Source organism: Tauraco erythrolophus, chromosome 17 (assembly GCF_009769465.1).
Source record: "Tauraco erythrolophus isolate bTauEry1 chromosome 17, bTauEry1.pri, whole genome shotgun sequence".
Taxonomy (NCBI): Eukaryota; Metazoa; Chordata; class Aves; order Musophagiformes; family Musophagidae; genus Tauraco; species Tauraco erythrolophus.
The window spans coordinates 6951935-6970324 of record NC_141481.1 but is presented as its reverse complement, the minus strand read 5'-3'; the positions used below and the strand labels follow the sequence as shown (position 1 = coordinate 6970324).

At 36.6% G+C, this 18390-nt stretch overlaps 2 protein-coding genes across 2 annotated transcripts in view; both read right to left on the bottom strand.

The window, feature by feature from the left end:
• Positions 1 to 785: 785 nt before the first annotated feature.
• Positions 786 to 14106, bottom strand: LOC104370482 (putative short-chain dehydrogenase/reductase family 42E member 2). Its single transcript, XM_009987309.2, has 11 exons — positions 13876 to 14106; positions 11160 to 11255; positions 10326 to 10386; positions 8381 to 8499; positions 6810 to 6885; positions 5506 to 5588; positions 4828 to 4965; positions 3496 to 3561; positions 2634 to 2697; positions 2199 to 2272; positions 786 to 989 (listed from the first exon to the last, which is right to left on the bottom strand). The coding sequence occupies exons 1-11, from the start codon at positions 14104 to 14106 to the stop codon at positions 786 to 788; spliced, it is 1212 nt and encodes a 403-aa protein (XP_009985611.1).
• Positions 14107 to 15374: 1268 nt separating this feature from the next.
• VWA3A (von Willebrand factor A domain containing 3A) overlaps positions 15375 to 18390 on the bottom strand; it is a 40018-nt gene continuing 37002 nt past the window's right edge. Inside the window, exon 33 of the mRNA XM_086622483.1 lies at positions 15375 to 15452. Coding sequence (XP_086478609.1) covers positions 15375 to 15452 — 78 coding nt within the window. The remainder of the gene's footprint in view (positions 15453 to 18390) is intronic.

Below are 18390 nucleotides of genomic sequence, written 5' to 3'. Positions count from 1 at the left end.
GCCAGCACTGGTGCAGGGTTACGGATAGCGTGACTTGGCTCCGTTGACAAGGAAAGGTAGCAGTAACAGCTTGCTGAACTCCAAGTTCTTACGTGCCCTCCCTCCCGCTTCCCTCAGACTCCTTAACACCAGTATTTGGTTCAGTTATTATTTATTATTGCATTGAAAGGATATTATTTGATTTACAAACACACATAATGTTATTTATAACATTTTTACAAAGCTTGTGAACAATAAAACTATTTTACATAAATATGACTTTCAGTCCTCTCACCACCCGTTATTTATAAATACTTACTTTTCATATTTTTGTACTATTTCCCAGGTCTTCATAACTCCTAATGCTAACACACAGTAGCTGTAGCAGCAGCTTCATCAGAGGAATTGTTTACTCAACCTTTTCTTCATTGGAGCTACTGCACTTGTTACAGCACTGCAGTCCTACAATGGATCCTCCTCTTCCAATTTCTTACCCTCCTGAATTATCATGTCTAGAAAAATCATTCTCAGCAAGAAGCAATCCATTAATGAAGATCCATTAAAACTATTCTTGCACTCGTTAGTGAACTCCTTTGATTTTGTGACACTGCATTGTCCTTTGGGAACACTTCCTGATGCATCCTGTGTTTTCACTTTTGTGGGGTTTTTGTTTTGTTTTATTTTAAGGAAATCAGAGAGATCTCATAATCATAATAATAATAATAATAAAGTCCATAGTGACTGAGGAACGTGCTATGACCAGGTCATTAATAGGTTTTCTGGAACAGGTGGGTAGTTATTTGATTTTAGAAGAAAGAAAGAATGATCAAACTTAACAAAATGCCAAAAGCAAATACCATTTTAAGGAATGTGTGATCTTCTTGGCAAGTAGGTCTTGTTTTAAGATAATGATCCACAGAATCAGCAAATGAGAATTTCTTGGGTTTATAACCGAGTTGATTTCGTGCCTTGTCTATTCGGAAAGTGTGAGTTACAGTAACATTCCACACCTAAAATCCAAAAGGACAGTTATCAAAGTGACTTTAATATCTGATTTTCTAGAATTTGGATGAAAATATGTCAACAATGATATTCAATGGACTTTAAAACATGAATAAAGATAGACATGCAAAAATGTATACATTTTGGAGTGAGATTCTGTCCAGAGCAAACAGAATGAGTTGATGTGGCTGACAGGTGAAGAGCCAAAGCTTGGTGGACTGGGTGCAGAGGGAGTTTGTGACCCTGATTTCTCACTTGTGCATGTGAGACAAAGAACTAAGGAAATCCCATGCAACAGCTCAGCACAATTCCCTCAAACTGGCTCTTCTGTACAGAGAAATGTGCAATGGAACTGGAGGAATCTATTGGAGGAGAGGGCTGTGGCTTCTCAACTGCAGAAATGCGTATCTGAGGAGTGGAGAGTTACGCCCTCCATCTCTGAAAGCATGATGTTACCTTTGAAAGTGTTTTAACTTGCATAGTCTCAATGATTTCTGCTTCAGATATAGAACTAATGTAGAAGTATAAAACCAGACAGATAAACCGTGGAATAACTGAAAAGCTACAGCAGAAGTTAATGAGGTCCATGAGGTCCCTTCAGTGTCCTATTATGTTACATGCTACAATACAGTAGGAGACTAGATGATTAGTTAAAGCATTTTAGCTTATGTTATAAATCATAATATTGTAGAAAAACATAAGTTAGATCAAAATGAGTTTTTCTGGAAGTTTTGTTTTTTGAAGAAAATTCACTTTTCATTCCAATTTAGAATTATTTTTAGTGGACTTTCTCATTATTGGCTAGCCTAGTATTATGATAACTGCTACCACTTTGACCCGAGGCTCTTGCTCTGTACTCTTGGACCACCTTCCTTTAACAAGTAGTTCCACAGCATAGGACGGCTCGCTGGAAATAACAATGTAATGCCTGTTTTCCTCTTTCTGTCAGCATGTTAGTTGCTCTGTCTTGCACCTCTAGGATGTTTCTCTGGATCACCTAGTCTTCAAGTGAGGATTAATTTCTGATGCTTTTATAAGGAGTGGCCAGGGTGGCATGGAAAAATTGGGCTACAAAATGACTGTGTAAACCCTGAATGGACTATGCCTTGAGCAGAAAAAAAGAGCTCTAATGCTGTCTGCATCCAAAGGGCATACCACATACTTTGTGAGAATATTGGTCAGAAATATATAAACATTCTCTCTTTTTATATATTTACCTCATTCCTTGTCAAGAAAGGTGTAAAGCTAAAAACTGGCTTTAGTATCAGGTGCAGATATTCCATCACAGTGGCTGTGAAACAGAAAGTTACTTAATGAGACAGCTGGATAACAGTAAACTGAGATAATGCTGACATTGCACATCCTGTAATTCCTACTGATATCAGAGGACGCAATTAAGGTGCTAAAGGGAGTACTTAATTTATAAAGTACAGGATGGACTCATTTTATGAATAGCCTTTACACTTCATCTGGTATAATTAATGCCAAATGGCATAAGCAATTATTATGAATTAGAATAATGTTAAGTTATATCATTCCTACAATTTGAGTCCCTGCATTTTATAAAACCATTATGCAGCACTATAGAAATAAGAAAACAAATTTAAAAAATAAATAGCACAATAATTAAATATGTATTTTATTATTTTTACCTGCTATATGAACCAGGAGAACAGGAATATGTATCCAGGGTTTCCTGTAGCCTAATTTTTCAAACTAGAAGGTATAGAAAAGGAAAGAATACCAGAGCATTTGTATCACATCGAGGGTGTCCATGAAGCATAAAAATGGAAGAACGAATGCTGACAAAACATGTATCTAAACTTTTTTCCCACCTAATCTTCCTATCAATACTGGTAGTAAGAAATGCAACTGAAACTCACTGCTCATTCTTCGGTGCCCACCTCCCACCCTTCAAATGCATTTGGGTGGTAAAGGGAAAACAATGCTCTAACCGAGGAGCAAGTGACTGAGACTGGGATACATAACTCCAGTTAGATACAGGCCCATCGTTCCACTGCAATAATTTTATTGGAAAACTTTTCTGTGTTGGCATTGTAGGATCAAACCTTTAACATGCTCCTAAAATTCCAGCCTGATGTTTATGAAAATATGTTGTCTCTTTTTAGCTTTTAAGATAGAATTCTAAATGGCCTTCCCCTTTGTGTTGCAGTTGATGGAAGAACGAAGACATAAACAATGGTTATAAAAGACTGGCTAAGAGGAGAACTTTTCGTGCTCTTTGAGCTTGCTTTACAGAAATGCTCCTGTTCTACACCTCTCAGCTAAATTCTCTCAAAACAAGAAGGGCCAAACTCCAGTTATGTATATCCAAAACTTCCCTTAAAGCCAGTGGGACTTTGGGATATGCAGGGAGAACAAGAATGACTTTAATGTTCAATAATTCAGTAATTAATGTGCATTGAGCTTCATTTAGCTAGTATGGTCTTTTAATTAATGATATGAATAGAGCCCATACAGTGCATTAGAGCTAAATGTATGTGCAATACATACTAGAGGGACTATCCATTCAGAAAATATGACGTTTTCACCATCATGTATGTAATACGCCTGACCACTCTGTTAAAGAAGCAGAGAAAAACAATTAGAAAAACACTATACACAGGATGGCATTTTCTTTCTCATGCCTACCTATCTCTCTTGATTTTGTGAATAACACACCAGCATGCATACAGTGAATGTACACAAATCAGCTCAACAAACTACTTTCATTGGACTTCACTGTGATCTCAAACATGTCTCACACTTTTGGGTAAACCCACAGTGGTAGTAGAGCTAATCATGATTAACCATGGTGTAATGTAGATAAGAGCTTGATTTCACTTTGTAGTAACCCAACTGTTAGAGCATTAAGTTCTTCATGATGTGCAAGGGACAGAATTATCTTCATGAGTCCAACAGAAGTGGCAACACTGACAGCATGTAATACATGCAGCTTTTTGAGGTCAAGTTCCAAATCTCACTAATATTCCGATTAAAACACATTCACTATATATATTCTGTGAGACATGTCACAGTGCCTGAATCTGCTTTTGGCTTCCAGTCTATCTTCTTCCAGCCTTCTAAATGTGCAGGCAATACTCCCTGGACAGCTACGCCCTGGATGAGGAGTCTATGCAACTGTGAGCACCATGAACACCTGAGTGCCCAAGCAGACCTTGGGAATTTAGGCATTATGTCATTCTAAAACAGCTGTGTACCTTCCAAGCGCTTAACTACTTGACAGCACATGGAGAGACATTCAGACATAGCTGTACCTGTTGTCTATACATTTCTACCAATATAAATGAAGCTGGAGCTTTTGGGAGCTGTGAATGTAGCAGCTGTCGCAACACTGTCAGTTCTGTAATGCTTCATGGTCCTCAGATTGTTGTTGCAATTATGACCAGTAGAATAAAAAGAAAAACCTTTTAAAATTGTCCATTAATGTTGCACATCTCTTTTTGGAATTTTCATCCCTGAAAATTAAACTGGAATGCCTCAGAATGGTTGCTCTGAATTTTGTTATGCATCTAGAGTCAGAATCTATTTTCAAAAGAGCAACAGAATATATAGATTTGTATGATGGTGAATATATTAACGTGGTTAAAAATACTTTTTCCTCCAATCAAGTAGGAAATTATATATTTTCAAAACAGAAAACAGCATCAAAATATTAGCAGAATGTACTTGCATTTGTAGTGTCCATGTGCTTGTGAAGCCACACATTATTTTTGAGAATTTAGCACACAAACTTTTGGAGAACCTTTGATCTCAAAACATCAAAAATTAAACCTATTTGAGAGTTAAAGCTACTGGGACACAATGTTTATATTTTTCACTTACAGCTACATAACCCTTCTCAGAGGTGAGAGCCTCAGCAGCTAGTAAGTGAGCTTGTACTAGATTTCCTATGTGAACCCAGTTCATCTGAACTTTGTGATTCCCAAACTTGAAGTTAAATAGTCTCCGCTGGATATTTACCTGTAGAAACAGAAAACATGAAAAAAGTACATTATTCCTTTGTTATGCAGTATAACATATTCATTTTGGCTCAGCCTTTTGCTGTGCTGTAATTGTATACAAATACAAGAAATGTGTCACAAGAAAAAAACCCAGACATGGGTTTTTAAAACCCATGTGGTGGTTTCATAAATCAGGGACTGATGCGCTGATACGCAGTGGTAAAATATGGTGATATTATAGTGTTTGGCTGAAACTGAAGTGCATATTCAAAAGACAGTATTTCCATCAAACAACCAGGGATGAAAACCTAGTTCTTCTATCATGGCATTTCAGCTTTGCATTTGTTTCTTTTCACTTAAAAGTACAGCTTGATCCTTGCCATTTCTGCAATGCTCATATCATGCCATCTGTTATCTTGCATCATATGACTTGTCATCAAGCTTTCACAACAGTCTTCCTGGAGGAATCGTTAACAACTGTAATCAAGATACTTCCCACTTGTGTTATGCCCTTACGACTACTTGTAGTGTCCTCCAGAGCTGACTACATAACACATACGGCTACTCGTGGCAGGTGGCGCTGCTCTTCTGGTCCATATATGCCCGGTGGACGTAGCACACAAGTGTGGAGCTGACCCCCTCCTTGGAGAGAGAACAAAATGTGATTTTCAGACAACTCTGATATCAACATATGGCTGATGTACCTTGCCTGAATTTTACATTGTGAAAGGACTGGTCTGACCACTCTATGTGATTCAGCTTCCTAGTAACTTGTTTTCCTTTCTGAAGTATAAATTGGAATTCAACAGTAATGAAAGACCCTCGCTTAGCAGCCTGAAAAACTGAGTCCCTCTGACCACAGAAGAGTTTGTCCACAGAAGGACAAATATAACTTTCCTACAGATACGCCTCCTGCTTGACTGACTTTTGCTATTTATTACAGATGTAAGTTTATAACGTACGTATTTGTCCATCATTGTAGACACAAGGAATACTGGAAGAAGATCATAGAATTTGCAATATTTAGACACCTTGCTTGCTTGCAGCTCAATGGCATCACAAAGGAATGAACAGGTCTCTTAAACAGAGGCTTCCAAATGAGTTAGAATATTTTAAATCAAGATGAATACTTTGAGCTCTACATGTGAATCTGGAAGTCGACTCCTCTGACTCCTGAGCATAGGCACAATTACACCTTTTATGTGAGCAAGTGTAACAGGTGGTAGACATTTGCTCAGGAGCTAATCAAGGATGCTAAAATTGAACCCTCACCTAATTTATGTCTGTCAACTTTTCAGTTCAGAGAAATCAGTAGGAATAGCAAAAATATGCATGTAAAAGCAAAGATAAATATTCCCCTTGCCATGTACAGATTTTTAGCCACAGCTATTCATGCATATGTGACTTTAGAAGCCAACACGACCCTGATATTGCCAATCTGTTTAAGAAACTGCAATTATTCTTGCAAGATGCTTGCAAGCCTTCGAGGATGATGAGAATGACCTATTGGATGTTGCTTAGAGATTGGTATTATCAGAGAAGCTTGAAGTGATAGACTGAATGGGGAATAAAAGCACAAATCCTCTATCTATTGTAAAACTGGTAAAATTTTAAGACGATTTGAAGAAGTAAGGTTAATTTTTCTCCTATCTCCCATCTATTGTTTGTATGTAATCTCGTATCTGTCTGGGTATACATACAAAAAAGCTAATTATCTGCTGAAGGGAGGAGTAGAAACAAACAAAAAAAATCCTTATTTCAGTTAACCTAAAGTATATCATTTATTGATAAATAAGTAACCTGAGAACAGAATACCCATTAGCACTACTAATAATAGGAAAAGCCCCAACGTTTTATATGTACCTTTGAGTAAAGTTCCATTAGCAGCAAGAATCATTTGGTCTGCAATTGCCTTTGTTCTAGAATAATGATTAAATTGCTATAAAGAAAGGCAGAATTCAATCAACATTTTAGTCACATTATTGCAACCTGAAAGGCAAACATATGGTTATGTCTGATAACATTTAAATCTAGCCAGCTTGTAGACATCGGCTGAGTAAAACCAAACTAGAAATAACAACAAGATTCAGCAAATATATACTTTGTTTACGACAAAGACACTTATCAGACTTACATTTTAGTTGCACAAGCTTAGCTTTAGAGTGAATTTAAGTCCACCAGTATTTTCTTAACTCACTTTTTGTGCTAGATATACTGAAAAATTAATATCAAGCCAGATGCTCTGATGGGTCATATAATTTTATTATGGAAAAAAAAAATCCATTTTGAATTGGAAAAAGTTTTTTAAACAGTAAGAAAAATTCAGACTTTCCTAAAAATGTTTCCATTTTTTATTGAAGCTATTTGGAAAGTTATAAATAATTCTCTCCCAGCTGTATCTTTTACTATTAACTTTTAAAATTGGACCCATGTGTATTTAAACAATAGGATTCTGGACACAGTTAGGAAATGGTGGTTTAGCAATTACTTATCCACACAAGGTTATTTATTTATCCGTTGAATTTTTTATTGCCATATTTTACACTGAAAAATACACCTAAAAATTACACCATGGCAAATTTTTCTACTCTTAGGAGGCTTATCCCACCCGCTCCACCTTCCTCCATGCCCCACCTCCCTCTGCTGCTTGCTCTTACACAATCACCATTAGAGAAAACATATGATTAGGGCTCAGACAGATGCAACTAATTGTGAATTCCTAAAATGCTTTCTCAGAAGTCTGAGGCGCTGTGCACAAACTGACATTCCGCCAGACACCAACAGAATAGTAGTCAGTCCTGCTGAGGGTTCCTGGATGCAGGATGTACATTCTAAAATTATAGCTTTTAACGGCAGGCAGTGTGCTGGGAGCAGGAAAGAACAACTGGGAAGAGTGGCCAGAATGCAGTGAGCTTCCAATTTCAGCTAGAAAATATTTCCTAAATGATCATAGTAAAGAAGGAAATGGTACTTCAGAGCAGCCCTGTGGTGACTGTAACTACTGCCTGGCCTGTGGCAAGAAAGCAAGGTTTGGGAAGTTCAGAGAAGCAAAAATGTGCACGATAAAGATGTAGAATTTGATATTTAACAATATTCTTCAATGCAAAGGCTCACAGAGGCCATAATATTCAGTATTTACATAGCGGATGGTCCCCTGAAAGCCCTTCCTCTTAAAATATTCTCATTAAACGTCACATTCCACTTCTCTGAAAAACGAGTCATTTGTCATCTGACATCTCTCTAGTTATAGCAGATTACAGTCACTGTGATTTCAGTATTTCTTGATTGATCATGGGTTAATTTTTATTAAGGAAAAATAATTTCATGGAATTTGATGTGCTCTATCGTAAAACAGCTTCTGCTCTCAGAACAGCCTTCACATGATCTATCTTTTAGAGCACATTAAATGCCATGCCATCACATGAACAAAGTACCTTTTCCAGTGGAAAATATGGCACAGTCTCTTCATCTCCTTCTTCAATAGGATTCCCTCCAAATACCACATTCACTGTACTGGTATATATCAGTCTAGGGATATTTCTTTGTTTGCAGACTACAATGGTATATAAAATAAATTTTTTTAAAATAAAGAGTGAGAAACAATACATGAACTGGCAGTCTCTCTTTTTGAAAACAAACATGTTTATAGAAAAAGTAGTATTTTAATTTTAACACTAACTTATTTAATATAATGTTATCTTTCATTCAGCTGTAATTTTTCATCCCAAATATCTGCTATGTAAATATTACATATTGTGGTCACCCAACATTTTATGATTAGGTACCTCCAACTATCACGTCACCACTGGATTGTAATCATCAGCTGGACAGAGGAATTATCTTGGCAGAGGGTAAAAAGTTCTTCCTTTACTTCAGAAACATTTCTTTAAACATGTTCATTTTACAAACTGAATGGAAAGGAGATGAGGAAGAACATTTCTTGTGACCAAATAGCACTGAAAACTCCCTGCTTCTTTCTGTAGGGGTAGGACTGAAGACAGCAGCCTGTCTGTGGCATTTCAGCAGCGAGCAGTACTGCTTCTTGCACCACAGTTTGATGATGCCTGTGCAGGTAAGTAAAGTCAAACAAGAAAAGGCGCTAGCTCTCTGTGCTGTGTGACAAAACTGCGTTTGTCTCAATCTGTTCGTAAGTGACAAAGGACATGTTAGCAGGAAACACGCTGTTGGCGTATAATCAGTGCACCTTAAATACAAATGAAATCAGTATTATTTACAAAACAAAGTCTTAATTATGGATTCCATTCAAGTGTTAAGATATTGTGTCTAAATTCTGCTCCATATATGTCATTGAGAACTTGAATAACATAATTTCCTTTTGATTTAACAATGCTTCTTAAGTTTAAGTGAATTAATATTCAAAGTCAGGAATTTTTAAAATCTACAGAGCAGTCAGTCCAGTGGCTCATTTTGAAAATAATGAATGTAATTACTGTGTTGTAAATATTTTGAACAAAATACAATAATAATATATATTATTAAAATGTAGATTAACAGGTTCATGCTCCTCCCAGATTCTTGTTTTGTTGGGAGCCTATGGAAATTTGACTTAAAATGTCATGTGGGTTCAGAAGTTGGAGTCAGAAGAAGGGAAAATGTGGCAACCTCTTCTGTCTAATTTAGAGTTTTATTTGCCTACCATTTCACTCTAATTATTCTTGCTTTTTTCAGTAACAACCCACAGGCAGTATGAAAATGGGTCTAAATTAAAACTGCTTTTACCAGTTTGCTTTTTGATTTTTTTGCCATTTGGTTTTTGAGGGAAAAGCAAAGAGAAAGTAGCTTTGGTATCTACAATACACTTTGAAATGTTCTTTCTTGAATTGAATATACAGCAAGACAATAAATTTATTAACATTTTCCAGAGACAGTAGTTAAAAATCAGCATATAGTAAAAAGGGATCATATTTAGACACATGATCAGAAAAGACAGAAGATTTCCTATATTAACATGGCAAAATAATAGCTAAATATACTTAGCACATCTATGGCTCCTGTTATCAAATGTTTACAACACAACAAACAATACAACATTTCTCATGTTATTTCTGTGAGGAAAGAGGATAACACTTCTCCATTACATAGAGTAAAGGGAAAAAATAACCAGTACATGGAGAAAAGTTTGAGTTGGTCTGCCAAGGAATGAAATCCAGATTGAAAACCTATCCCTAGTTCAAACCAGTGGCAAACCTACCAGTTTTAATGGGACCTGCACACCTAGCTTTACATCATACTCTGAAAGGAGAGAGAGAAGAGCCTCATTTTACTGCCAAATTAACACAGGAAACATCCAATTAGAAGTGTTTTTTTTTAAATTCATGGTTTGGATCAGACACAAAGAAAGAAAATCTAGGTACATACCATCAATTATTATTTTTGTGCCTCCGACATTTATGGATTCAATCTGATCTTTCTTCTGAAGCTAGAAATAGAGTTTGCACAATATCTAATTAATTGAACAAGTGACATTCACTATGCAATTGTTACAATTGCCAAATCTAGAAGTTGTGGCCTTTTTGTGATGTGTATGTTAGTTCTCTGTCCTTCTGACACACAGTGATTTCTAAAACAGTTCTCATTTTTATTGTCTTGTTCAGCGTATGAATAAATAAAGGTGAAAAATGAAAGATAAAACGCATCTGAAAGGAAATTATAATGCTTCACATTTTTTGTTGCACCCCAGATAATCCATGATACAGAAAAAGGAATTGCAGGCAGGGGTTATGCTCCTTGAAAGCTTTCACAAATTCTTGTTCCAGTGGAAATATCTCCTGTTCCTAGAAATAAATTACAAGTTTCATGGCTTTGATAACACCCTCTGTGAACATCACTGTTATTTAGCATAACTATATTGAGTTGCTGTGACTGAGTTCACAAGAAGAAAAAGCATCAACATTAGTTCTAGAGCAATATAGTTACACTTTTTCAGATTAGAGAAAAAGGATATGCCTTCTTATCCAAGATCTTAACTCTATGATCTAATTTTTCTAGAGCATTTTGTGTAGTACATCAATTGCATGCTTTGACATTTATTATTAAAGGAATACTTCCGTCGTTGCCTGTGTGGATGACTTGACCTTTATAACTAACTTCTGTCTGACATAAATATCACATAATTACATTCTTTGCTACATACACACAAATTTTTGCTTTCACAAGAACAAAGAAAGAAAACTTTAGGAAAATTGTACTTGCTTGTTCTAATCCTGACATTCCACATGCAGCCACATGAAAAACACAGTCAACCCCTTCAGATGCTTTGAACACTGCATCATAATCCCTCACATCGCCCTGTAAAACGAGAAAAGAATGGATTTTTGACTAGTAGAGCTCTTTACATTCTCTATAGAATTATTATTAACTATGGCTATTAATAAAAATCTAAAGCAATTCTGATGTCTTTTTCACAATACTTAACTAGTATTAAATAAAACATGGAGAAAAATCCATGACTAAGAATTTTGTCAGTATTCTGTTGCAAAACAAATATGACTCTTGTTGGCTTCAATTATAATGCATATTTTCACACTTAGTCCTGCAGTCTGCAGGCTGGCAAAACTTGTTTGACTTGAATGGGAGCAGCATATGCTTGAGGGCTGGAGAATCAAGCCCCAAGGACAATAAATCATAGCAGGAAGGGTTCAGCTGCTTGCCATGGCATCACCAAATAAGAGGAACCCCTTTTCCGCAAGATCTGGCTTGTGCAATCTGGACAAATGCCTCTTTGCCCATCTAAGCTTTGCTTTAGCTGCCCTGCATGATAAATGTAATTACAGTTTTGAACAAGATTAAAACAAAAGAGTACACACTATATGCATTCAATATTGTATTAGTAAACATTAGTGTATTATAATGACATTCTGTGAAATGCTATATGCTACTGAACACTGCATTGTATTAAATATATGCACATTATATCTAGTATCAAATGCTATGCTGTGCTTAGAATATTATATTGCATTTTTGTATCTCAAGTAATACTATATAACGCTCCACATATACACAGATATCAATAAAAATATGATATGTTTCATTTCAGAATTACATCATTTCAAAATATTAGATATTATTTAATTTACTGTAACAAAATTGATAGAAAAATCACAAAAGAAATGGCAAGAGATAATATTAAGAGGTAATCTAATCAATCTTTAACTCTCAACTTTTTTCTTTTGAGGTTGCTAAAGTATTTCACAAATATGGCTGACTTACACTTCCTACCTTCAATCAAATGATAAAATAGTGTCCTGGTTTTAGCTAAAACCAGGACAAATAGCTAACTAGTATAAGCAATATTAGCAATCTCCAAATCACCCATCAAGGCTCAGATCTCTGACGTGACTTACTACTTTATTTACTAGGACTCCATAGTTCCATTTTCTAGGTTATTCACCTATACTTTATAACATTTATTTTTTTAAATTGAAGTATAAGAAAACTGTTCTCAGAAGATCTTTTGTCAGATGTCCTGAGTCTCCTTTAGAAGATGTAAATTGCCAACTTAAATCAAATTATGTGGATTTATATAATTAACAAATCAAGCTTAAGGTTTTTGAATGGTTCCTCAATAATACATTATTTCTTTTCCATATTCTGTTAAAGCTGGTTATAAAATTGAACTTAACAACTGTCCTGGGTAAGACTAAAGATCTGCTTAGCCTGGTATTCTGTCCACTACACAGCCGTGCAGAGCAGTATCATGCATCCCCTTTTGCCTCCTGTACCGCCTGTCTCACATGGTGATGCAGCCAGGAGAAAATCCGGCATCACCTCGATAGCTCATGGAACAAAGATCCTGTGATCACTTTCACCTCTGTCATCAACTTTCTAGTTCTAGTGGTGGTGTCAAAAGAGTTCTTACACCAAATGCTCAGACAAGGTCAGCTGAATGATACCCTACATCTAGCCAGCACTTGTGCAAGATGGCAGGAGCACGCGGAACGTGCCAGTGCCCCCCTGTGCACCCAGACCCCCAAACCTGAGTGGGTGAAGCAGCTGTGCGGAGCTGGTGCTCGCCACATCAGGGAGCAGTAGGGGATGCTGTCCTCCACAGATGACTCTGAGCCGTTAAATATTTGAGGTCTTTTTCGCCCCCCCTCTTTTGCAGACATAACAAATTCCTTGAATTTTTAAGAATCAAAAGGAATCAGTGCTCCTAAGTGGGTGCCCTGGGAAGAGCAGAAACAGCATATGTGACACTTTCCCCCAGAATACTCTTCCAGTCTCCAAGTATTTTCATTCATAAGATTTCTTGAGCCTAATTTAGCTTACCTATTCAGTAATCGCCAATGGAAGTAAATTTTTGGTGAGGCTTTGTACATGCCTTTTACGCAGTGCATGAAAGAACAATCTCTGTTTGTTTGTGTTGAACTGACTCCTGATTTCACTTGAGGGCCCTTCCTTCTTGTACTGGAAAGGACAGTGAACAGTCAATCCCTACCCGTCTCCATGCCACTTGTAGTTTGTAGAGCTCTCCCACTCCTGAGTTATCTCTTCCCCAGGCTGGAAAGTCCTAGTTTCCTCAACCATTTTCTGCACAGTAGAACCATTTTCTGCACATTTGTGATCACTTTTATTGCCCTGTCTTGCTCTCATCTTGTTACTACGAATAATTTCCCTGAGCAGTAAACTTTGTCACTTCATTGTTCACTCCTTCACCTAGGTGAGCTATGGATGTGTTGAATGGCACTCTCAACACAGGACTCTCTAGAACTGACCACTTAGACTTCTGTTTGCCATCTCTTCATCAGTTACTTATGCATGTGAGGACCTTTTACCATGACTTCTTATTGTCCTTAAAGGCTTTTCAGTAAATGGTTTTATCAAGAACCTTTAAGAGGAAGCCTTGCTAATGTGTGTAAAAGTAGTACACGTTTATTTCACTCCTGTTAAATATATGATTTCAACATACCTTGAAAAAATCTGCTCCGTTTGGAATCTCCCATTTAGGTTTCCGTACATCAAACAGAACAACAGCAATTCCTGACCTGACAAGAGCACATCCCAGATTGTATCCAAGGTAGCCTCCACCTCCTGTCACCATAGTCTTTCTGCTTCTGTTAACCAGTGCTCCAGCATGCTTGTTTAGTTTGCTCTGACATGGTTGGCTGCTGTGGAGCTCTTCTGTTAATCCTTCTTGCATCATGACTGTAAGATAGAAGATGCCTTGAAAATTCCTGTGTAACACTGAGATCTGGATAATTTTGGTAAATTTCATGATACAATGCTCCTTTCACAATACTATCTTTATATATTTTTAGTATCTTAATAAGTTTAAAATGTATACATTTGTAATTTTGGTGATGAGTTGTCCATATACAATGAGTAATGAGTCTGAATACTTTTATATTCCAAAATTTTGTCTTTTACTTGTACCCACAAGTTTCATGTTATATAGAAATGGAGAGAAATTACAGGATTTCAGAGACATTGTAATTACCTAATCTTAACAGAATCATAGAACCATAGAATCATTAGGGCTGGAAGGGACCTTCAAAGGTCATCTAGTCCAACCCCCCTGCAAGGAACAGGGATATCTCCAACTAGATCAGGTTGCTCAGGATATAATTACATTTTTGAATGCCTGGTATATCAAACATTTTATCCTTGAAAACTCATTGACTTCCAATATATTAATGCCAAACAGATGTTAGCCTACTAGTCAGTGAAGAAGAAAGTTAGATAAGGAATATAAGAAAGGATTGATTCTGCTTTTAAAATCCACTTTATTGCACGTTTGAGTCACAGTTCTTCAGTAATGATAAACATTTATTACCATTTTAAACTTTTCTGATTACACACTAAATAATTTTCTGACCAGTTCTTACTCACTTTTGTCTATATTCTCATCACAGCATTCACATACAGCTAAACTGACAAGGAACAGAATGGATAAGCCATCTGCCCTGTGGGTTCATCTAGTTGGGAAAACTGATTAGAATATCAATGCTGTGATAAAAAATTCCACAGGAGTTACCTATCTGCATGCTTTTTTTCTGTATTAAAAATGAGTTTATTCTACAATAATCACTTCTTTTTTTTTAAAAAAAAAGAATGTAAACAGTTTCCTGTAAGAAAAGATCTATTTCCAGAATCAGTAACTTCTTTATTTCTCTAAATTTATAGGAGCTATTCTGATTTATTAATGTATTCTGCATGATGAGCATAGTTACATCTTATGCAGTGCATGGAAAGAGTTGCTCTTACCTCCCCTACTGCCATTTCAAATATTAGAAATGCAGAAATTACTTCCCATAAAAAGGTAGAGTCAAACATTTCAGGTTTTTAAAAATAGCTAAAGAAGTAGTAAATACCTTGGTAGAATCCTGGACGTCAGCTTTCTCCCAGTCCTTCCTGTCCAAGTAAGATGGTGAGACTTCTCTTTGCTGGACAATTAGTAACACAAGGGCATCAGGTACTCTCAGACAAACAGAGATGTTCACGTGTGCTCAGGCCCTTTTGCTGTTCCTGCTCCTTTGTAGCTTGTGCCTGGGCTAGGAGCCAAAAAAGGGCAGGGCTTAATTTGTACATAATTTACGTTCCTTTTCAGGAAAAAATGAACTATTTCACCACATCAGACCTAAATAGAATGGTATCCCTTATTGTTGTTACCTGGTAAGAATACTGATATGACACTAGACAATGCAAATATATTATTGGTACCATCATTCTGTAGATGAATTGTACTTGATTACTCAAACATCTCACAATGTTTTTATAAAGTAAAGAGAGTTCTTTACTAAAGAAAAACAGGAAATAAATTCTTAATACTAATGTTTATAAGTGAACTTCTCTCAAAGTTGTGTGAAACTATGGTAGGACACATCTCATCTAGAAGCAGAGTGAATGGAAATGCTTTCTCCTTCTACCTGTGATTTTCAATCTAAATTTGGATAATGAGAAGAAACAAAAATCTTGTTTGGCAGTGGTACTTAGCACTTTCATCCTGACTTTTCTATCTTCATCCCCAACCCAATTACGTATTTGCAAAGAGGCACGAAAGTTGTTCTCCGTCTTCCAAGGCGAATGAAGTATAGGCACCAAACTAACTGATATTCAATAGAACAGGAAAAGGTGATTTATTATTAAATAATGCATTTAAAATTAATAATGAGTTAAATGATTAATAATTATAGAAGTTCTCCCATCAAAAGATTTTAAAGTACTTTTAAAACGCATATGCTTTTGGATATTAAACAATGAGAAATCAAAGCCAATATTTTTAAATGGGTGTGTCTAAAATTAGGTCTTGAAGCAGTAGTGTTAAGATGCTAAAGAAACACTCCCAAATCTAAATATAAATGACTACAATTTTAAATGTTGGCATGTTAGAAATATCTCAAGTTCACAGGTGACTTTGCATTTTAAATGTAATTTAATGTTCATGTGCTGACAAGAACTCAAGCTGACACCTAGGCAAATATATTTTAGCATAACGTATACGTATTTAAGACCCTATAGTCTGCATTAGAATTAGAATCTTTGAACCTGTCAAGCTAGTCTAGACTTCTCAGATTGCCAGATGAGTGACAAACCCCCAAGAATACAGAATTATCTGCTTTGTGCTGTCCGCAGCACTGATAGCTTTTACTGTTCAATCCAAGAAAGTGGCCATTCTATCCCTGGACTGCTGCAGAAGTCCTCCACAAAGCGGCTGATCAGCTTATTCATAGCGTATCAATCCCTCATTGCTCAGTGAAAATCAACAAAGAGTATTTTAACTTGGCTTTGGATTCCACCTTAGCCAGAAGGAGACACCTCAGAAGAGCTTTCAGAACTGGTATTTTGTACCTCTTTGTTACTCTTATTCTCATATCTTTAATGAAGAATAGGAGTGGCCATATTTTATTCACTGCATCCTGCAAAGTCTTTTGAAAAGCAACAGAAGCTAAAGTTACAATGAGAAAAGCTGCTGCATTAAGATTTAAGCTTGCTTTTGGTCTTGAATCGCAAACCTATACTGTCCTTTTCTGCTTTTTCTCCAACAACCACTCAAAGTTCTTGTAGGCATGTTGGCTTATCAAAATGTTACTCACATCCAGACTGTAAAGCAATGTTGAAATGTAATTCCACTGTTTTGTAGAGGAACCTAGTAAACTTACACAAGCTGATTTCAAATCACATGCTGAGACATCCACTGACAGATCTGAACTGAATAAGGAAGACTCAGCTTAAGAAAGACAAGACACTACATGTCTCCAGTATCAAAGGAACACTCTTTCCCCCATGCTAGTTCCGTGGGCATCAGTGCTGGGTACAGGACCACAGAGAGACATTAGATCATGGCCTAGGAGACATGTGTGGAGACTGAGGCTTTGTCCCTTTCATTCAGCAGGTCTCATTATCTTCACAGGTCTGCTTTTTAGGCCACAGAACAGGAGCGATGCTCCAGCTGTGAGGTAATAACCTGAACGAGGGGTTTTAATTGTGTGGAAGATACTATGCAGAAAGGAACATTTAACAGAGACATAACCATAGTATAAAGAGCTAGACAGAGGTCTGAGTTACAACGACAGCCGGATGTTTGGCCTGAGTCATAGGTAGGATGGGATGTTCTGCTGTGCCCAAGGGCAGAAGAATAGCAGAAATGTTTAAGAAACCAAGCTCTCTCTTAAAGCTATCTCAAGGATAGGATTTGGCTCAAATAACTGCAGCATAAAAACATCCTCTTCATTTGACTTATTAAAAGTTCTATATCTAAGCCATAAATTAGTAAAGCTGTCCAGGCCCATCTGTGCTTGAATACCTCCTTGTGTGCTTGTTCACATCCAGATGCTCAGTCATATGTACTGACACAATAATATGAACTCAGAGTGGCAAGACTTGTTTGGACAGCGTACCAAATCACTGATCCTCTCTGCAACCCCAAAGAAGTCTGGACAGATCTGTTGCAGGGTGTAAGTACTTTTGACTGAAGGTACTCAGCTCTTTGTGACTACAAAAACAATCATTCTCATAACAAGGACTGAGTCTAAAATAACAAAGAGCTGAGAGAAGTGAAGCGACAATGGTGAGACAATGAAGTCTCGCAATGTAAATGGAAAAGAGGAAAAGAATGAAACTCTCCTCTAAACATCATACCTTGCTGCGCTTAGAATTTTTGCTTCAATAGAGAAATCATGGGATCTGAATTTGGGAAAGGAAACTTAAGAATATTTATTCTTCATATAATCAAATGCTAAACTTCAGCCCATATCAAATATTTCTAAGGAATTAAGTCATTCTTAAAAAGTTTCCCAACACAATATTAGTGCAACAACAGATGTAATTTAATACCCAAAGCAGGCATCATTCAAATGCACAATTGAATACTTTATGATAATACAACATTCGTCACATTCCTTATTAAGTTAGAAAAGTAAGATACAGAGGCAAAGTAACTTACCCATGTCACACTGTAAGCCCAGGCCAGAAGGGAAAAGAAGAT

Bases quoted from the DNA above. Each gene is read 5' to 3' on its own strand.
- LOC104370482 (XM_009987309.2), bottom strand. From the start codon at position 14,106: ATGCAAGAAGGATTAACAGAAGAGCTCCACAGCAGCCAACCATGTCAG. The intron at 5,589-6,809 runs GTACATATAAAA...TCTCTCTCCAAG, and splicing joins TAATGGAACTTTACTCAAAG to GAGGGGGTCAGCTCCACACT. The intron at 990-2,198 runs GTAAATATATAA...TTTGGATTTTAG, and splicing joins CTTTCTTGACAAGGAATGAG to GTGTGGAATGTTACTGTAAC.